General features: G+C 44.6%; 1 protein-coding gene and 1 long non-coding RNA gene across 2 annotated transcripts in view; one reads left to right on the top strand and one right to left on the bottom strand.

Moving 5' to 3' along the window:
• Positions 1–10,565: 10,565 nt before the first annotated feature.
• Positions 10,566–13,006, bottom strand: LOC138643655 (uncharacterized). Its single transcript, XR_011314243.1, has 2 exons — positions 12,870–13,006; positions 10,566–11,516 (listed from the first exon to the last, which is right to left on the bottom strand). It is a non-coding gene; the product is annotated as an uncharacterized lncRNA (long non-coding RNA).
• Positions 12,990–22,662, top strand: part of FAM98B (family with sequence similarity 98 member B) — a 36,478-nt gene continuing 26,805 nt past the window's right edge. The window contains exons 1-3 of the mRNA XM_069732492.1: positions 12,990–13,158; positions 16,291–16,436; positions 20,240–20,371. Coding sequence (XP_069588593.1) covers positions 13,121–13,158; positions 16,291–16,436; positions 20,240–20,371 — 316 coding nt within the window. The 5' untranslated portion in view covers positions 12,990–13,120. The remainder of the gene's footprint in view (positions 13,159–16,290; positions 16,437–20,239; positions 20,372–22,662) is intronic.

The following is a 22,662-nucleotide window of genomic DNA, read 5'->3' as shown; positions in this document are numbered from 1 at the left end:
ACGGGCAGAGAAATGTCAGATTTCTTGCACCCATAGGTTTGCCTTGGAAAATTTGATGTAAAACTCTGATGAAAGTCTTACTCACCCGTTAACGGTGTTTTTCGGAGTCGATGACAGCACTACAGAGAGAGGGGATCCACCCTTCAGGAACAGGAAACCTACAGATACATAAGGGCGGCACCTCTCCCACGCATCAGTTGGTTTACAGAGCACAAGAGGACCACCAAGGTTAACAACATAATTTATATACAACGCTACTACTGCTATTCACCACGAGTGGAATATACAGAAAAAAGGAAGAGGTGTACACCCAGAACTTAAGAAGACGGGAGGGTATGTACAGGTGCTGTCATGGACTCCGAAAAACACCGTTAACCGGTGAGTAACTAAAGGTACCTTCACACTAAACGATATCGCTAGCGATCCGTGACGTTGCAGCGTCCTGGCTAGCGATATCGTTCAGTTTGACACGCAGCAGCGATCAGAATCCTGCTGTGATGTCGTTGGTCGGGGCTAGAAGGCCAGAACTTTATTTTTGTCGCTGGCTCTCCCGCTGACATCACTGAATCGGCGTGTGTGACACCGAATCAGCGATGTCTTCGCTGGTAACCAGGGTAAACATCAGCTGACATAAACATCAGTGTGACAGCTCTCCAGCGACCAAACAGCGACGCTGCAGCGATCCGGATCGTTGCCTGGATCGCTGCAGCGTCGTTTAGTGTGAAGGTACCTTAAGACTTTATCGGTCGTCCATGACAGCACCAAAGAGAGAATTACAGAGAGTAAACTGTTTAGGGAGGGACTATGGCTTGCAGCACCCTTACACCAAAAGAGAGGTCCAAGGAAGCACCGAGGTTTAATCTATAATGGTTATAGAATATGTTTGGAGAAGACCTAGAAGCAGCCTTACATATTTGGTTGATCGACACCTCTAACCTCTCCGCCCACGAGGCAGCCATAGCTTTAGTGGAATGCGCTCTTAGTTCTTCAGGCGCCGGCTTGCCCTTTGAGATGTATTCCAGCGAAATAGCCTCCCCGATCCACCTAGCTAGCATAGATTTTGATGCTCTATGACCTTTCCTACTACCCTGATAGGACACAAATAAGGCGTTATTGATCTTCCAAGGATCAGTCACTGCTAGATACTCTAGGATACATCTTGTTACGTCTAGAGTGTGTAGTTTCCTTTCTTTATCATTAGTAGGATTAGGGAGGAAGGATGGAAGAACTATCTCCTGTGTTCTATGGAATCTGGACACTACTTTAGGAAGATATGCTGGATCAGGGGAAAGTATCACTCTATCATCCCTAAGTTGCATGTAAGGGGGAAGTCTGGATAACGCCTGGATGTCGCCTATCCTACGAGCTGACGTTAGGGCTACCAGGAAGGCTACTTTAAGAGACAGGTTTTTAATAGAGGCTGAAGAAATTGGCTCGAATGGAGCTTCTGTCATGGCCCAGAGAACTAAGTGTAAGTCCCACGGCATGACCCTATTTTGCCCTATTGGCCTAGACTTTTTTGTCGCCTTAATGAATCTACCGATCCAGTAATTTTCAGAAATGTTGCAGCCAAAGAGGGCCCCTAAGGCTGACACCTGTACTTTAAGAGTATTTGGGGATAACCCAATATCCAACCCTTTTTGCTAGAACTCCAAAATCTGGTCTATTGGTGTTGATTGACCAGCTACCACCCCCGAGTTTTGAAGAAATGTTTTCCAGATCCTGACAAATTTTTGTGATTATTTTTCTGCTCTTCAGCAGAGTGTTAACCCCTTCCCGACCCATGACGCCACGTAGGCGTCATGAAAATCAGTGTCAATCCGACCCATGACGCCTATGTGGCGTCATGGAAAGATCCTGTCCCTGCAGATCGGGTGAAATTGGAGTTAACCCTTTCACCCGATCTGCAGGGACAGGGGGAGTGGTAGTTCAGCCCAGGGGGGGGCTTCACCCCCCCGTGGCTACGATCGCTCTGATTGGCTGTTGAAAGTGAAACTGCCAATCACAGCGATTTGTAATATTTCGCCTAAAAAACTGGTGAAATATTACAATCCAGCCATGGCCGATGCTGCAATATCATCGGCCATGGCTGGAAACACTGATGTGCCCCCACCCCACAGATCGCCCCCCAGTCCTCCGATCTGTGCTCCGCTCCCCTCCGTCCTGTGCTCCGCTCCACCGTCCTCCTGTCCGCTCCCCCCGTCCTCCTGTCCACTACCCCCGTGCTCCGACGCCCCCCCTTGCCCCGATCTCCCCCCTCATACTTACCGAGGCTCCCGGTGTCCGTCCATCTTCTTCATGAGCGCCGCCATCTTCCAAAATGGCGGGCGCATGCGCAGTGCGCCCGCCGAATCTGCCGGCCGGCAGATTCGTTACATGTACATTTTGATCACTGTGATAAAACCTATCACAGTGATCAAAATAAAAAAAAAAAGTAAATGAACTCCCCCTTTATCACCCCCATAGGTAGGAACAATAAATTTTTTTTTTTTCCACTACAGTTAGAACTAGGGTTAGGGTTAAGGAATGTGCACACATATTCTGGTCCTCTGCGTATTTTTCCGCAGCGGTTTTTATAAATCCGCAGTGCAAAACCGCTGCGGATTTATCGCGGTTTTTCTGGTGATTTCACTGCGGTTTTCTATTAGAGCAGTTGTAAAACCGCTGCGGAATCCGCAGAAAGAAGTGAAATGTGCGGAATGTAAACCGCTGCGTTTCCGCGGTTTTTTCCGCAGCATGTGCGCGTTTTTTGTATACTCATGGGAAACTGCAGCGGACCCGCAGCGACGGAAACGCTGTGGACCCGCAGCGTTTTCCGCATCGTGTGCATACAGTTAGGGCCAGAAATATTTGGACAGTGACACAAGTTTTGTTATTTTAGCTGTTTACAAAAACATGTTCAGAAATACAATTATATATATAATATGGGCTGAAAGTGCACACTCCCAGCTGCAATATGATAGTTTCCACATCCAAATCGGAGAAAGGGTTTAGGAATCATAGCTCTGTAATGCATAGCGTCCTCTTTTTCAAGGGACCAAAAGTAATTGGACAATGGACTCTAAGGGCTGCAATTAACTCTGAAGGCGTCTCCCTCGTTAACCTGTAATCAATGAAGTAGTTAAAAGGTCAGGGGTGGATTCCAGGTGTGTGGTTTTGCATTTGGAAGCTGTTGCTGTGAGCAGACAACATGCGGTCAAAGGAACTCTCAATTGAGGTGAAGCAGAACATCCTGAGGCTGAAAAAAAAGAAAAAATCCATCAGAGAGATAGCAGACATGCTTGGAGTAGCAAAATCAACAGTTGGGTACATTCTGAGAAAAAAGGAATTGACTGGTGAGCTTGGGAACTCAAAAAGGCCTGGGCGTCCACGGATGACAACAGTGGTGGATGATCGCCGCATACTTAATTTGGTGAAGAAGAACCCGTTCACAACATCAACTGAAGTCCAGAACACTCTCAGTAAAGTAGGTGTATCTGTCTCTAAGTCAACAGTAAAGAGAAGACTCCATGACAGTAAATACAAAGGGTTCACATCTAGATGCAAACCATTCATCAATACCAAAAATAGACAGGCCAGAGTTAAATTTGCAGAAAAACACCTCAAGAAGCCAGCTCAGTTCTGGAAAAGTATTCTATGGACAGATGAGACAAAGATCAACCTGTACCAGAATGATGGGAAGAAAAAAGTTTGGAGAAGAAAGGGAACGGCACATGATCCAAGGCACACCACATCCTCTGTAAAACATGGTGGAGGCAACGTGATGGCATGGGCATGCATGGCTTTCAATGGCACTGGGTCACTTGTGTTTATTGATGACATAAGAGCAGACAAGAGTAGCTGGATGAATTCTGAAGTGTACCGGGATATACTTTCAGCCCAGATTCAGCCAAATGCTGCAAAGTTGATTGGACGGCGCTTCATAGTACAGATGGACAATGACCCCAAGCATACATCCAAAGCTACCCAGGAGTTCATGAGTGCCAAAAAGTGGAACATTCTGCAATGGCCAAGTCAATCGCCAGATCTAAACCCAATTGAGCATGCATTTCACTTGCTCAAATCTAGACTTAAGACGGAAAGACCCACAAACAAGCAAGACCTGAAGGCTGCGGCTGTAAAGGCCTGGCAAAGCATTAAGAAGGAGGAAACCCAGCGTTTGGTGATGTCCATGGGTTCCAGACTTAAGGCAGTGATTGCCTCCAAAGGATTTGCAACAAAATATTGAAAATAAAAATATTTTGTTTGGGTTATGTTTATTTGTCCAATTACTTTTGACCTCCTAAAATGTGGAGTGTTTGTAAAGAAATGTGTACAATTCCTACATTTTCTATCAGATATTTTTGTTCAACCCTTCAAATTAAACGTTACAATCTGCACTTGAATTCTGCTGTAGAGGTTTCATTTCAAATCCAATGTGGTGGCATGCAGAGCCCAACTTGCGAAAATTGTGTCACTGTCCAAATATTTCTATAGATAGATAGATAGATAGATAGATAGATAGATAGATAGATAGATAGATAGAACGAGCGAGAGAGAGATACACACACATTCAGCAGGCAGGTGGGACCCGCATTTGTACACAAATGCAGGTCCCAGAGAAGGGGCTTGCATCTGTCAGACATTTATGACATATCCATTGTCTAAGAAGGGAGTACCATAGTAACATTTATGACCATCCAGAGATCAATATCAGGTAAAGTATGCATTTATCATATTATAGGTCAGTTATAGCCAACTTTTCGGTGAAGGGGCACAGTCACATAGAATCCAGAATGAATCCATATGCTTTAATCATTAACCTTGAATATATGGCTACCCTATCCCTCCTGAGTGAAACCTAATTACAAGGCATCACAAAAACCTTCTACCAAAAGGAAGCGTGAAGTCCGAGTGGCAGTTTAGCATCACTTTAAAGAATTATGTACCACCGAGTGGCCATTAACAATGCATTTTGGCCCTTCCGGCGGCTGTTCCACGTGAATCCATGAAAAATAGGAATCAGATGAAAACCTGAGACAGAGCCATAGCGTGTAATGGGAAAAAGATCAAATGGCCTCTGTGCATAATTCTGGAGGAGTCCATCATTTCAGACGGACGCAAAAACATAGCCACTGTTCAGCAGGCAGATGTGTCCGCTAGGGTCCAGAGTTCTTCTCCTCTTACACTGGCTACAGGCTTGTACTTTAGATTTCATCAGTAGAGAAAAGCATTGAAAAGGATTCATTCCCAAGCAGGAAATCTCTAGGACAGTGCTGGTGTGAAAAGACATACTGATTAGTGATGCGTGCAAGTGCTCGTTGTTAGTTTGCCGAGGGTGCTCAGCTATGCAGAGTATCTCGGATGCTCGAGTGACTTGTTTGAATCCCCATGGCCGCATGTTTCACAGTTGGTAGACAGCAATCTGCACTTGAATTCTGTTGTAGAGGTTTCATTTCAAATCCAATGTGGTGGCATGCAGAGCCCAACTCGCGAAAATTGTGTCACTGTCCAAATATTTCTGGCCCTAACTGTATATCCTTAGAATTAGGCTATGTGCACACGGTGCGGATTTGGCTGCGGATCCGCAGCGGATTGGCCGCTGCGGATTCGTAGCAGTTTTCCATCAGCTTTACAGTTCCATGTAAACCTATGGAAAACCAAATCCGCTGTGCCCATGGTGCAGAAAATACTGCGCGGGAACGCTGTGTTGTATTTTCCGCAGCATGTCAATTCTTTGTGCGGATTCCGCAGCGTTTTACACCTGTTCCTGAATAGGAATCCGCAAGTGAAATCTGCACAAAAAACACTGGAAATCCACGGTAAATCCGCAGGTAAAACGCAGTGCCTTTTACCCGCGGATTTTTCAAAAATGGTGCGGAAAAATCTCACACGAATCCGCAACGTGGGCACATAGCCTTAGGGTTAGGGTTGGAATTAGAGTTAGGGTTGGAATTTTGGCTAGGGTTGGAAATAGGGTTAAGATTAGGCTTGTGGTTAGGGGTGTGTTGGGGTTAGGGTTGTGGTTAGGGTTGTGTTGGGGTTAGGGTTTGGATTAGGGTTAGGTTTATGGTTAGGGATGTGTTGTGGTTAGGGCTGTGGTTAGGGGTGTCTTGGGGTTAGGGTTGTGATTAGGGTTATGGCTAGAGTTGAGATTAGGGTTAGGGGTGTGTTGGGGTTAGTGTTGGAGTTAGAATTGAGGGGTTTCCACTGTTTAGGCACATAAGGGGTCTCCAAACGCAACATGGCGCCACCATTGATTCCAGCCAATCTTGCGTTCAAAAAGTCAAATGGTGCTCCCTCCCTTCCGAGCCCCGATGTGTCCCCAAACAGTGGTTTACCCCCACATATGGGGTACCAGCATACTCAGTGCAAACTGGGCAACAACTATTGGGGTCCAATTTCTCCTGTTACCCTTGTGAAAATAAAAAATTGCTTGCTAAAACATCATTTTGAGGAAAGAAAAATTATTTTTTTAATTTCACGGCTCTGCGTTGTAAACTTCTGTGAAGCACTTGGGGGTTCAAAGTGCTCACCACATATCTAGATAAGTTCCATGGGGGGTGTAGTTTTCAAAATGTGGTCACTTGTAGGGGGTTTCTACTGTTTAAGCACATCAGTGGCTCTGCAAACGTAACATGATGCCCGCAGACCATTCCATCAAAGTCTGCATTCCAAAACGTCACTACTTCCCTTCTTAGCCCCGACGTGTGCCCAAACAGTGGTTCCCCCCCACACATGGGGTATCAACATACTCAGGACAAACTGGATAACAACTTTTGGGGTCCAATTTCTCCTGTTACTCTTGTGAAAATAAAAAATTGCGGGCTAAAAAATAATTTTTGAGGAAAGAAAAATTATTTTTTTATTTTCACAGCTCTGCGTTATAAACTTCTGTGAAGCACTTGGGGGTTTAAAGTGGTCACCGCACATCTAGGTTAGTTCCATGGGAGGTCTAGTTTCCAAAATGGGGCCACATGTGGGGGAGCTCCAATGTTTAGGCACATAGGGGCTCTCCAAACGCGACATGGTGTCCGCTAACGATTGGAGCTAATTTTTTATTCAAAAAGTCAAATGGCGCTCCTTCCCTTCCGAGCCCTGCCGTGTGCCCAAACAGTGGTTTACCCCCACATGTGAGGTATCAGTGTACTCAGGAGAAATTTCCCAACACATTTTAGGATCCATTTTATCCTGTTGCCCATGTGGAAATGAACAAATTGAGGCTAAAAGAAATTTTTTGTGAAAAAAAAGTACTTTTTCATTTTTATGGATCAATGTCAAGCACCTGGGGGTTCAAAGTGCTCACTATGCATCTAGATAAGTTCCTTGGGGGGTCTAGTTTCCAACATGGGGTCACTTGTGGGGGAGCTCCAATGTTTAGGCACACAGGGGCTCTCCAAACGCGACATGTTGTCCGCTAAAGATTGGAGCCAATTTTTCATTGAAAATGTCAAATGGCGCTCCTTCCCTTCCAAGCCCTGTCGTGCGCCCAAACAGTAGTTCCCCCCACATATGGGGTATCGGCGTACTCAGGACAAATTGTACAATAACTTTTGGTGTCCAGTTTCTCTTTTTACCCTTGGAAAAATAAAAAAATTGTTGCTAAAAGATCATTTTTGTGACTAAAAAGTTAAATGTTCATTTTTTCCTTCCATGTTGCTTCTGCTGCTGTGAAGCACCTGAAGGGTTAATAAACTTCTTGAATGTGGTTTTGAGCACCTTGTGGGGTGCAGTTTTTAGAATGGTGTCACTTTTGGGTATTTTCAGCCATATTGACCCCTCAAACTGACTTCAAATGTGAGGTGGTCCCTAAAAAAAATGGTTTTGTAAATTTTGCTGTAAAAATGAGAAATCGCTGGTCAACTTTTAACCCTTATAACTTCCTAGAAAAAATAAATGTTGTTTCCAAAATTGCTCTGATGTAAAGTAGACATGTGGTAATGTTATTTATTAACTATTTTGTGTCACATAACTCTCTCTTTTAACAGAATAAAAATTCAAAATTTGAAAATTGCAAAATTTTCAAAATTTTAACCAAATTTCCATTTTTTTAACAAATAAACACAAAAATTATCGACCTAAACTTACCAATAACATGAAGCCCAATATGTCACAAAAAAAAATCTCAGAACCGCTAGGATTCGTTGAAGCGTTCCTGAGTTATTACCTCATAAAGGGACACTGGTCAGAATTGCAAAAAACGGCCAGGTCATTAAGGTCAAAATAGGCTGGGTCATGAAGGGGTTAATCAAGCCTGGAGAGAAACCTCTATCTCTTAATAGCGACCGCTCAAAATCCACACCGTCAGACGAAGGCCATCCGCCCGAGGATGGTAGACTGGGCCCTAGGATAGGAGATCTGGGATGTTCGGCAAGACCCATGGGTCGGATATGGACGTGATCCTGAGGCATGAAAACCACGTCCTTCTGGGCCAGAAGGGGGCAATTACTATAACTCTGGCCTTGTCCTTCCTGATTTTCCTCACCGTCAGAGGAAGTAGAGACAGGGGAGGAAAAGCGTAAGCTAGTCTGAAGTTCCAGTCTGTGAGAAAGGCATCTACTGACAGAGGATTCTCTCTGGGGTTCAGAGAGCAGATTTGTCTACCTTTCTTGTTTTCCTTTGTGGCAAAAAGATCCACCTCCGGGTGACCCCACCTTTCCACAATGAGGTTGAAGATGGAGTCGTTTAGGGACCATTCTCCCTGCCTCAAGGTGTTGCGGCTTGAGTAATCCGCCGTATTTTCTATCCCTCTTATATGAAGAGCAGTCAAAGAGATAAAGTGTTGATCTGCTAGCTGGAACAGGCGATCTGCCATGTTCATCAGGGATTTGGAACGGGTTCCGCCTTGATGATTGATATATGCCACGGTGACCTGATTGTCGGAGAATATCCGCACGTGGTGGCCTTGTAGCTAGACAAGGAGTCTTTTAACTGCCTTTTCCACCGCCGTTAACGCCTTCAGGTTAGAGGACATTTCCGTCTGAAGATGGTTCCAAAGTCCCTGGATTATAAATTTCACCCATCTGAGCCCCCAACCAGAAGGGCTAGCGTCTGTGGTGATTATACGGGTTACGTTATATTCCCAGGGAACCCCCATGGACAGGTTATTTCAGTCTAGCCACCATTCGAGGGATACAATAGTGTTTTGGGACAAGGTCAGCTGGCTCTCTAGGCGACCCCCCCAAATTTTTTGTTGTAATAATACCTCGCGCTGAAGTATCCTTGCATGATACTGGGCCCATTGGACCGTGGGAATGCAGGACGAGAGAGAGCCTAAAAGAGACATCGCTTTTCTAAGGGACATGGTGGGGTTTTTGGAGGCAATTAGCACCTGAAGGTGCAGGCGATCTACTTTTTCGTGAGATAAACGTCATTCCTGATCCTGGGAATCCAAGGTCAGGCCTAAAAATCGCTGCACCTTCATGGGCTGTAACTGGGACTTTTTGATGTTTAGTAACCATCCCAGTTGCTCCAGGGCAGACATTACTTTTTGTAATTGCTCTAAACAGTGATCCGCTGTTTTACCTACAATAAGGAAATCGTCGAGGTAGGGGATTACCTGAATGTCAGACTTGTGTAGGTGGGCCATGACCTCAGCTACAACCTTAGTAAATACTCGAGGGGCGACCGATATGCCAAAAGGGAGGGCCCTATACTGGAAATGTCTGACCACCCCATCTAACTGGACCGCTACCCTCAGGAATCGTTGGTGGCCTGCATAAATGGGGATATGGTAATAGGCGTCCGTTAAATCTAACCACCATAAAGCAGTTTTTAAACATTAATTTTACTGCGGTATGTAGAGTCTTCATTTTAAATGGTTGTACGGTGAGAAAATTGTTAAGAGCCCTAAGGTTGATAATAGTTCTGAAGGTGCCGTTTGGTTTACGTATCAGGAACAGAGGAGAGAAGAATCCTCTACCCCATTTTCCCTCCGGAACCTCCGATAGGACCTCCTTACTGAGCAGGTCTTGTATCTCCGTTTCCAAGGCCACCTTTTCTGCTGGAGAGGACCTGAGCAGGGTAACTTTCCTCTGTCACTGGCACCAGGAGACAGACATCCTCCAGACTCTGCTCCACCAACTGCCGAAAAGCCCTACCCGGACCCACCGTGGCGCTTCCAGGGACCCACACTGACCGAGGTAGGAGACCCCCTCGCTACCTGAGTCGGTCAGCCGGCCTGGGTAGCTCCAGATGAAATACGGATATCTGTAGGGCATCCTGTCCTCCAGGAACAGGAAGACAACTGATGCGTGGGAGAGGTGGCGCCCTTATGTATCCGTAGGTTTCCTGTTCCTGAAGGGCGGATCCCCTCTCTCTGTGGTACTGTCATGGACGACCGATAAAATCAGATGCCTTCATGGATTTGTGCGGACCATTTCGCCCTCAAAGTATACATGAGCATGTGAACAGCCCCATATACTATACAAAATACTATCTGTGAAAAACACTGATGGAACCGGTAGGAGGAAAAAAAAACTGACATCTGAGTGAGCCCCTAGGAAGACCATGATCGGCCACCACCAATCCATAACACAGTAGATTTTGTCGAAGATACAACTTTTGCTGTGTGATAACAGATAATGGACTATTCACAAGAAAAGTTTTATTTTTATTTTTTTAAGACAAAAAAGGGAGATATTTAGAAACCTAACCCCCTGCACCTTAAACAGCTTTAGTGGAAGAAAAATGAAACTACAGCTTACCATTAACATTTATTAATCTTATAAAATGGCAACAAGAAGTACAAAAAGCAAACAAAACCTATGAAAAAATACCAATATATATTTAACTCCCTTATATAGCACCATTAATTCCACAGCGCTTCACAGACATCACGGTCCCCATTAGGGCTCACAATCTAGATTTCCTATCAGTATGTTTTTGGAGTATGGGGGGGGGGGGGAAGAACTGGAGAACCTGGAGGAAACCCACACAAACATGAGAACATACAAACTCCTTACAGATGTTGTCCTTTGTGGTATGTGAACTCAGGACCCCAGCTCTGCACAGTAATAGTGCTGAGCCACCATCCCCTGCTCTGCACAAATTTAAGCTTTGCTCCAACTGGTTGCTATGGGCAACAAAGGCAGTTTTGTTTTAAGCCAGTTCTGATATAGAAGACCTAACGTCTTCATGAAACCATTAAAGTCCCAAGATTTGCATTAAAAAAGCTGGTAAAATATTGACATGGCCAACTCCATCTCTAGAAGATTTATTAAGGACCACAGGTAAGGTGGGTTTAAGCGTTATTTATGTATAGAACATGTTCATGTGTGACAAAGTTCCTTATCCAGGTAGTCAGTGTCCACAACACCAGTGGAACACCCTTCCCAAGATGGCATCCAGCACAGCAAAATAATATCTGAAGCTGCACCAATGAGAAGATGCAAGAATCGGCTTCAGCGTTGTCATGCAATCTCTACGATGGAGATAATGGTTGAGAGTCCAGACATGCAGACTGCAGACACTGATCAACCCTGGGATGAAGGCCGAGGGAGTACAATGCCAGAACACTGCGCCAAACTCCAGACTCACTGCAGAGAGAAGAAACGGGTCATATAGCAGAACATTACATATAATGGTGATGAGTAATATGGGAAAGGAGGAAGGGGGGGGGGGTCCAAGTGGCTGGTCAAAGTGTTCATCATACCTACCACTAGTCACAAACCACTCCCGCCTCCAATATGGCACATGCTCGGTCATCACTTATTCAAAGGCCTGCACAAAACCCTGGAGATTCACCCCCATATATGACCCAATACCTCCCCCACCCCATAATGTCCATACAGTGCATCCCAACATAAGAAATCCTCAGTACCCTACCAAGCGGAGCTCCAGAGCACCCCCCCCCCATACCGTATATCACCTACAGCAGGAATCCAAAGTAACCCCACATACCACTAGCAATCCAGAGTACCCCCTCCCCCCATCACTATGAATCAGTCCCTGCCTAATGTACCACCAGTGTACACACCCCTTATGACCCTACAGTGCAATTATCCCCATGTCCCTCCAGTTCAGCCCCTCCCCATATGAACCTCATGTGCAACACAACACCTCCATGTACCCACTCACCACCAGAAGTCCCCCATGTCCATCAAGTGCACACCCACCACCATTATGTCCAGCCAGTGCACCCACACATCACCAGTTTACAGTACCACCCCCCATGTCCCTCTAGTGCACTCACTCCTACCCTTTATGTTCACCCAGTGTACTAACCCCCACCTGCAAACCACTAACTGCCCCCATATGTCCCTCCAGTGCAACTTCACACTACCAGCAATCCAGAATGCCCCCCACCCCCGTGTATCCTAACACCAGTAATCCACAATACACCCCCACTAATGAACCCCCCTCACCACCAGGAAGGCAATCCACATTAGCACCCCACATGTTTCTCTAGGCACCCACCCCCTTGTATGTCCAGTTCACCCCAACACCACCAGAAATCCACAATATCATCCCATACGCCCATCCAGTGCACCTCAACACCATCAGGGTACCCCCATGTCCATCACACACCCAGTATATCTATCCAGTGCCTCCAAACACTAGGAAACCACAGCACCCCACACATCCCTCCACTGCAGCCCCCCCATCTGTAGCTCAACACCCCACTACAAACTTACCCCCACCCACGTTCTATCTTTCCAGTGCACCCACAGCAATGCAGAGACCCCCTCCCCATGTGCCTCCAGTGAATCCCGGCCCATACCACCAACAAAACCAAGTACCACCCTCACCATGTGTCCCTCCGTGATACCACCCCCCATGTGCACCCTCACACCACCAGTGCAGCCTCCCCATAATGCCGCCACAGCCACCTGACTGGAATAGATCACGTGACTCTTCTCTGCCGCTGAAGAACATTCCCGGATACCGACCTGACTACGAAAACTTATTACTGGCAGCTGCTGCTGATTCTCGGCCCACATGTCACCGGAGATCTCCACAGCAGCCAGCGCCGCCCCGTATCCGCTCCGTCCAATGCGCGGTCACACGGTTGCCGCTCACCGGAAGTCGTGCTGCAGCACGGGCCGCTTTTATAGCTGCACCGGAAACCACTACAAAAGGCGCCCCCGACAGCAGCCGGCGCTGTGTACTGTGTGCATTGTGTCTGCAGCAACGTGACCTGATGGAGGCGGATTTACTGGATACATTAGAGGCTCTGGGGTGAGTGTACCTACTTACCAGTGTGCGGCTGGCAGAGGTGCCCCATGGCTGCCGTGCCCTCCCCCACACGTGCTGCAAGACATTACATATATATATATATATATATATGTATGTATATATATATAGGCCAGACTGTGCCCCCCCCCCCCCCCCCCCCAACATGCGCTGCAGGATATATATGTGGGGCCGGACTATGCCCTCCAATATATATGGGCTATATAAATATGGGCTATAGGTGGCCCGGCTGCCCTCCCCCCCATCCCATGGGGTTCATCTGTGCCCCCTATAGTCTTAGATCAGTTCTAGAATGGATTGCACGTGTAAGGTGATACACAGATGATGGAGGAGATGTATGGTGGGGCAGAACTGTGGAGAACTTTGTGGGAGAGAGAGATAAGTTTGCATTGTATTCTGTAACGGATGGGCAAGCGGTGCAATAACTGGCACAAGGTGGAGGCATCGGTTTAGCAGCTGGACAGAAATATGACCCTTTCAGCACAGATTGGAGAGGAGAAAGTTTAGTAAGGTCAGTAGAGAGTTGCAGTTGTCCATCAGGCTGGTTTCACACTTGCGTTTGGCTGGTTTGCGTACATCACACACGGAGACATGTCAGTGTTCGTGGGAGCGCACGGATTGCAAGGACCCATTAGTCAATGGGTCCGTGTAAAACGCGTACCGCACACGGACGCTGTCCGTGTGCAGTCCGTGTGCCGTGCAGGAGACAGTGCTACAGTAAGCGCTGCCCCCCCCCCCCCACACACACACACGTGGTCCTGAAGCTGCCATTCATATCTTCTCTCCCTGGAAAGAAGATATGAAAAATCCTTTTTTTTTTTTTGTTTTTTCGTGGTGTAAATAAAGATCCCTGTCCCCTCCCACCCCCTGTGCGCCCGCCCACTGGTAATACAATACCCGGCTCCCTCGCAGCGTCCTGTCCTCCCGCAGCTTCTCCTGTATGAGCGGTCACGTGGTGCCGCCCATTACAGTCATGAATATGCGGCTCCACTTCCCATAGGGGTGGAGCCGCATATTCATGACTGTAATGGGCGGCACCACGTGACCGCTCATACAGGAGAAGGTGCGGCGTGGAGAGGGAGCCGGGTGAGTATTTTATTACCAGTGGGCGGGGGCACAGGGGGTGGGAGGGGGGTGGGGACATGGATCTTTATTTAAAACAAGAAAAAACAAAAAAAAAAGGATTTTTCATATCTTCTTTCCAGCGAACGCTGCTGGAGAGAAGATATGAATGGCGGCTTCAGCACCAGATGCAGGGGACAGCGCTTATCTCTAGCGCTGTCTCCTCTACGCTCCGTGTGGTACCCAGTTGGCACACGTGTGCCACACGGATGGCCTACGTGAGCTCACGGACACGGATAACTCCGGTACCGATTTTTTTCGGTACCGGAATTATCTGGACGTGTGAGACTTGCCTTAGAGTGGGGGTGATATCAGGAGAACAGGTGTATAATTAGGTTTAATCAGCAGAGATATGGTACTGGAAACTAAATCTGCTGATTGTTTGTCCAATAGGGACAGTATATAGAGAGGAGGGTGCTTAGGACTGAACCCAGAGGAACCCCGACAGTAAGTGGAAGAGCAGCCAGATACAGTGAAGGAGCGGTCAGAGGGTTAGGAAGAAAATCAGTAAAGAAACCATATCCTTGAGGCGATGGAGCAGAGCACAGTGAGGAGGAGCTGGTTATCCACAGTGTTGAAAGATGCAGAGAAATCCAGGAAAATCATCAGAGAGCAGTCACCATAGGATTTTGCTGTTAACAGATCATTAGAGAATTTAGAAAGGGCAGTTTAAGTTGAGTGTAAAGAATGGAAACCATGTTGTAAAAGGTCAATAAGAGCATTATCTGAGAGATGGCGGATTACATGAGAGTGGACCAAGCATTTCAGGTGACTAGAGATGAGAGGAAGATTACTGTAGAGGCCGGTCTGTTGTTAGCTGCACAGCTCTGGTAAAGTTATGTTTTTTTTTTTTTTGTTTTTTTTTATATTGAGTTTTGACGGTGTGCTTGGAGGAGGAGGGAAATATATCAAAAGAAAAATATAGGTTATTTAAGGGAGTAATGACGTCTCAGGTGAAGGACTGAAGGAAATGTGAGGGAATAGGGTCACTGATGCAGCTGGTAGGAAGAGAAGAAGCGAGGAGCATTGTAATTTCTTCTGTGACAGATTTAAAGGTGGAGAGTGAGCTTGAGGTGCTTCATGTCCTGACAGATATGTTTGATTTCTTTTTTTTTTCTTGTAAATAAGTGGCCAGACCGTCAGTGCTGAGGTTGGTGGTTGGGGTCTGTACTTTAGGTTCCAGAAGTGTTGGTGGAACATTTTGAAGAGTCGTTTTGGATTGTCGTCTAGTGATATGATGGTTGGTGGTGAAGAAGACTTGTTTGGCCAGATGGAGAGCAGAGTTATAAGTATTGAGCACAAACTTATAGCAGATGAAGTCTTTTGTTGAAAGTGATTTTCTCCATAGACTCTTGGCACACCTGGAGAAAATGTGTTTGAAGCGTGTGGTGTGTGTTAAAGTCCCTCATGATGAGTGAGAATGTCATCGGAGAGAAAATGTGGAATACAGGTGGCAAAGTGAGCCAGGAACTAGTTGGTTTTGTCTGGAGATCGATGCCCAACCGCCACTTGCAGGGAGGAGGGTTTGAAGAGTTTTAATAGTATGGATCTTAAAGGGAGGGCACCAAGGGGATAACCTGGAAAGCACATTGTGATGAATGACAACTGGAGATATGTGACAGATGTTAAACAGCAGAATCAGGGAATATATACCTGTATGAAGAAAGGCGTTTTAGCTTCATGCCTTGTGTAACTATGCACACACTTCCATGATATAGCACTGATTTACCATTACACTAGTAAGGGCACTGGTTCTCATTTTGACCTTCGTTTATCCTTTAAGGGACATTTATCATTCAAGATTGCCGAGTGGCATTCTAACATTTCAGAAAAGGATAACTTAGGCATTCGTCAAACACTGACTTTTTTTTTTCTTTCCGTTTCAAGGTGTAATGTAAACTTTATTATGAGACCTGACCCACATGAAATACGCTTACTCAGCACATAAGTGATTTCTACCGTTTTGTAATGAAATAATACTTTGTGTTCATCTAGGTACCAGGGTCCCTTATTAGAGGAGAACTCCCTGGGTCCGGCCCTAGAAGGTGGTTTGTCTTCTCCTGAGTATTTTCAGCTCGTGAACTGGCTGACCTCACAGATAAAATTACTAGGTCACTTAGAAGAAAGCGTAAGTTCTGAAGGTGAGTGATGATATGGTCTCGTATTTCCCATTAAGCTCAAGTAATACCCAACAAAATATGGAGTTGTACAGTAAGAATATTAATACAAGACTTTCCTGCTGATGTTCTGTACAAATAAATGGGGCTTTCAGAAATCCATTTCCACACTTTACAAACAACCTCATTATTTATGGAACAGAAGTTGCAGAACATTCTGCAACTAGTCTGCCAAGTGGGATATGCTCCAAGGCTGTGTTCCCACCATGAGTATTTGGTGCATTTTTGATGTTGCAGATTGTGTACTGTAAACCGTATAGTAAACCGGTCACTTGCGTTTTTTGCATGCATTTTTTTTTAGTCTGTTTTTTGTCTTTTTTTTTTCTCTTGGTACGTCATGTTTTAAGTAAAGCTTCTTTGTTTTTGATACTTGACAAAAAATACTGATAGTCATGTGTAGCTTATGGGTCACATGCGTTTTTAGTGTGTTTCCGCAGAGAGATCGAATAAAAAAAAAAAAAAAAAAAAAAAGCAAATGCGTTTTTTTAACCAGCAGATTTTTCATATCTATTGCAATTGTATGGGGAAAATGTGCATATTAAACACAACATACCCGCAAAAGAAATTGACATGTTGCGCATTTAAAAAGTTTATGCTGTGTTTAAAAAAAAAAAAAAAAAAAATTAAATAAATAGTGTATATGAGGTTTCTATAAATCCCCTACACTTTGCGGGAACTGTACGGCTATGCGCATACATTGAGTATTGCAGCAAAATGTTCTGCACCAAGAACCAGATTGTGGTCAGGAAAAAGCTTTGCAGAAAATCGACGCGATTCTGTTCTGATGCATTTTTACCACATTTACTCGAATGGGTGAAAAACAGTGTGAAAATGATGAAAGAATTGCCATGCTGCAGATTAAAAAAAAAACTGGTTCAAATCTGCAGGAAAAAAAATAAGCAGCTTGTAAGCACGACGTCACAGAAATCTGATCCACTTTGCTGGTACTATAAAGTGCAGCATTTTTTTACCCTTGAAAAACATCTAATATATAAAGCTGAATGTGTCTGTGTGTGTGTGTGTGTGTGTATATGTATGTCCGGGATTGGCATCTGCACCGTCGCAGCTACAGCCACAAAATTCATAGGCTATGTTGTGAGGCGAAATTTTAACCTCGCGCTTTCCAATTCACCAAACAATTTTGCCCCTATCTACATAATGGGGAAAAAGTGAAAGAAAAAGTGTTGGCGGCGTCGCAGCTACAGCCACAAAATTTTGCACAGTCACACATCTGGACCCCGAGAGCATCATAAGCTATGTTGTGAGGTGAAATTTTAACCCTGCGCTTTCCAATTCACCAAACAATTTTGCCCCTATCTACATAATGGGGAAAAAGTGAAAGGAAAAGTGTTGGAGGCAAATTGACAGCTGCCAGATGTGAACAAGGGGGACTTAAAGAATGAGAGCGATGGCGCCAAAGAGTATATACCTTACAGTTGCTAAGGTGGGGCCCCGACATGGGATACTCACCACACACGGGGATATGAACACACACACACACAAAATGCGCCACACGCTACCACGTGCTTGAACACATATACCACCCTCACCACACATTTCACCACACATACACCAACCTCGCCACATAAAAATCGAAACACAAAAGTCACCACTCAAAACTCGCCATGCGCAAAATTTGCCACATGCAAAACTAGGCTCACGCAAAACTAGCCACACGTGCAAAACTCACCTCATGGAAAACTCGCCACACGCAAAACTTGCACACGCGGAAAAATTGCCACATGCACAAAAGTTGCAACACATGCAAAAGTTGCCTCACACAAAACTTGCACATACTCAAAAGGTACTACACATAAAACTCACCACGCGCAAAACTCGCCATGCGCAAAACTTGCACACAACTTGCTACACTAACCTGTTACATGCAACTCGACACACAAAAAGTTGCTACACGCATGTTGCCACACAACTCATCTCACAAAAGTCGCTACATGCATGTCGCCACACGCAACTCAACACACACAACTTGACAAACGAAACTCGCCCTAAAACACACAAGTCTGGTATTATCCTTCAAAAATAAAAATCTGATTAATAAGCAGACAAACTACAAGAGCAACAAATGTACCATATAGGAAATACGGCAGCTGTCAGTCACATGACCTGTCTATTATGTGTATGTGTGAGCTAATATATACTGCCAGGGGGAGGGCTTCCTGTTGGCTGGGGATTTATCAGGCTGCCAATTTAGCTTACAAATACTGAGGTAAAAATACTGACCAAATAACGTGTGAATGCGGTCTAATACAGGAGGAGATGACACACAGGTATATACTATATACAGGAGAGATGGCACACAGGTATATACTATATACAGGAGATGACACACAGATATATACTATATACAGGAGGAGATGACACAGATATATACTATATACAGGAGGAGATGACATACAGATATATATACTATATACAGGGGAGATGACATACAGATATATACTATATACAGGAGGAGATGACACAGATATATACTATATACAGGAGGAGATGACATACAGATATATATACTATATACAGGGGAGATGACATACAGATATATACTATATACAGGGGAGATGACACACAGGTATATACTATATACAGGAGGAGATGACACACAGATATATACTATATACAGGAGGAGATGACACACAGATATATACTATATACAGGAGGAGATGACATACAGATATATATATACTATATACAGGGGAAGATGACCTACAGGTATATACTATATACAGGAGGAAATGACACACAGGTATATAATATAAACAGGAGCAGATGACCTACAGGTATATACTATATACATGAGGAGATGACACACAGGTATATACTATATACAGGAGCAGATGACCTACAGGTATATACTATATACAGGAGAAGATGACATACAGGTATATGCTATATACAGGAGGAGATGGCATACAGGTATATACTATATATAGAAGAAGACATACAGGTATATACTATATATAGGAGGAGATGACATACAGGTATATACTATAAACAGGAGCAGATGACCTACAGGTATATACTATATACATGAGGAGATTGCATACAGGTATATGCTATATACAGGAGGAGATGACATACAGGTATATACTATATATAGGAGGAGATGACATACAGGTATATACTATATACAGGAGCAGATGACCTACAGGTATATACTATATACAGGAGAAGATGACATACAGGTATATGCTATATACAGGAGGAGATGACATACAGGTATATACTATATACAGGGGAGATGACACACAGCAGGTATATACTATATACAGGGGAGATGACAAACAGGTATATACAGGAGATGACATACAGGTGTATACTATATATGGGAGATGACAAACCTGTATATACTGAGGTGAAAATGAGGTGTGAGGTGAAAATGAAAAGGTGTGAGTGCAAAATGAGAGGAGTGAGGGAAAATAGTGTAGTGATCGGAAAATGACAGATGTGAGGTCGAAATGACAAGTGTTAGGGGGGAATGAGAGGAGTGAGGGGGAAAATAAGAGGTGTAAGGGAGAAACTGAGAGGAGTGAGGGAGAAAATGAGAGATGTGATTGGGAAAATGAGAGGCGTGATGGGAAAATAAGAGAAGTGAGGTGCTATAACTAACCACAGATATTTACTATGCCCAGGCAACGCCGGGCTCTTCAGCTAGTATATAATAAAAATACTTGGACACAATATGAATTGAAAATATGAAAACATTGTACTGATTGTAGGCAAACATCTAAGAGTCCAATTTCCATTTCTAGGTGGTGATGTAGAAAGTGTGCAATTGGAAATAAGTGGTTTCTTGAAGGAACTCTCCTGCCCTTATCCTGCTTTGGTTTCTGGAGACATTAAAGACAGATTAAAGAAGAAGGAGGACTGCCTGAAACTACTATGTGAGTACAGCTAAAAGAAAATCTAAGTGATCAAAGGCCGTCAGTAGTCATTATGGACCAACGGAGTCCAAAATTGATCCTAGTATCATGACTTCAATAATGGAGCCATGACAGCTTGAACATCTGTACTTATAAAAAAGGTTTTCTATGTTTTTTTCTTTATGGTGACCATAGCATGGACTATGGTATTTTTGGCATCAAAAAAGCAACAGAAGCCTGATAAAAGATGGCACCAGTAGTATGAACAGAGCCCGTGTGTTCTAGACCTGTGTGCAGCCATTAAAGGGATTTTGCAGTACTAGTGATGACCGTAAGTGCTCGTTACTTGACTTTGCCGAGAGTGCTCAGGTATGCACAGAGGGTGCTCGAGTGATATGTTCAAATCTCCGCTGCCGCATGTTTCGCGGCTGTTAGATAGCCAAAAACATGCGGGGATTGCCCATGTTTGTCAGGCATCTTTTATGGCTGTCTACCAACCGTGAAACATGCGGCCATGGGGATTCAAACAAGTCACTCGAGCATCCGAGATACTCTGCATAGCTGAGCACCCTCGGCAAACTAACAACGAGCACTTGCACGCATCACTAATCAGTATGTCTTTTCACACCAGCACTGTCCTAGAGATTTCCTGCTTGGGAATGAATCCTTTTCAATGCTTTTCTCTACTGATGAAATCTAAAGTACAAGCCTGTAGCCAGTGTAAGAGGAGAAGAACTCTGGACCCTAGCGGACACATCTGCCTGCTGAACAGTGGCTATGTTTTTGCGTCCGTCTGAAATGATGGACTCCTCCAGAATTATGCACAGAGGCCATTTGATCTTTTTCCCATTACACGCTATGGCTCTGTCTCAGGTTTTCATCTGATTCCTATTTTTCATGGATTCACGTGGAACAGCCGCCGGAAGGGCCAAAATGCAGTGTTAATGGCCACTCGGTGGTACATAATTCTTTAAAGTGATGCTAAACTGCCACTCGGACTTCACGCTTCCTTTTGGTAGAAGGTTTTTGTGATGCCTTGTAATTAGGTTTCACTCAGGAGGGATAGGGTAGCCATATATTCAAGGTTAATGATTAAAGCATATGGATTCATTCTGGATTCTATGTGACTGTGCCCCTTCACCGAAAAGTTGGCTATAACTGACCTATAATATGATAAATGCATACTTTACCTGATATTGATCTCTGGATGGTCATAAATGTTACTATGGTACTCCCTTCTTAGACAATGGATATGTCATAAATGTCTGACAGATGCAAGCCCCTTCTCTGGGACCTGCATTTGTGTACAAATGCGGGTCCCACCTGCCTGCTGAATGTGTGTGTATCTCTCTCTCGCTCGTTCTATCTATCTATCTATCTATCTATCTATCTATCTATCTATCTATCTATCTATCTATCTATCTATAGAAATATTTGGACAGTGACACAATTTTCGCGAGTTGGGCTCTGCATGCCACCACATTGGATTTGAAATGAAACCTCTACAACAGAATTCAAGTGCAGATTGTAACGTTTAATTTGAAGGGTTGAACAAAAATATCTGATAGAAAATGTAGGAATTGTACACATTTCTTTACAAACACTCCACATTTTAGGAGGTCAAAAGTAATTGGACAAATAAACATAACCCAAACAAAATATTTTTATTTTCAATATTTTGTTGCAAATCCTTTGGAGGCAATCACTGCCTTAAGTCTGGAACCCATGGACATCACCAAACGCTGGGTTTCCTCCTTCTTAATGCTTTGCCAGGCCTTTACAGCCGCAGCCTTCAGGTCTTGCTTGTTTGTGGGTCTTTCCGTCTTAAGTCTGGATTTGAGCAAGTGAAATGCATGCTCAATTGGGTTTAGATCTAGAGATTGACTTGGCCATTGCAGAATGTTCCACTTTTTGGCACTCATGAACTCCTGGGTAGCTTTGGATGTATGCTTGGGGTCATTGTCCATCTGTACTATGAAGCGCCGTCCAATCAACTTTGCAGCATTTGGCTGAATCTGGGCTGAAAGTATATCCCGGTACACTTCAGAATTCATCCGGCTACTCTTGTCTGCTCTTATGTCATCAATAAACACAAGTGACCTAGTGCCATTGAAAGCCATGCATGCCCATGCCATCACGTTGCCTCCACCATGTTTTACAGAGGATGTGGTGTGCCTTGGATCATGTGCCGTTCCCTTTCTTCTCCAAACTTTTTTCTTCCCATCATTCTGGTACAGGTTGATCTTTGTCTCATCTGTCCATAGAATACTTTTCCAGAACTGAGCTGGCTTCTTGAGGTGTTTTTCTGCAAA

Source organism: Ranitomeya imitator, chromosome 1 (genome assembly GCF_032444005.1).
Source record: "Ranitomeya imitator isolate aRanImi1 chromosome 1, aRanImi1.pri, whole genome shotgun sequence".
Classification (NCBI taxonomy): domain Eukaryota; kingdom Metazoa; phylum Chordata; class Amphibia; order Anura; family Dendrobatidae; genus Ranitomeya; species Ranitomeya imitator.
This window is presented reverse-complemented; position numbering and strand designations above follow the sequence as displayed.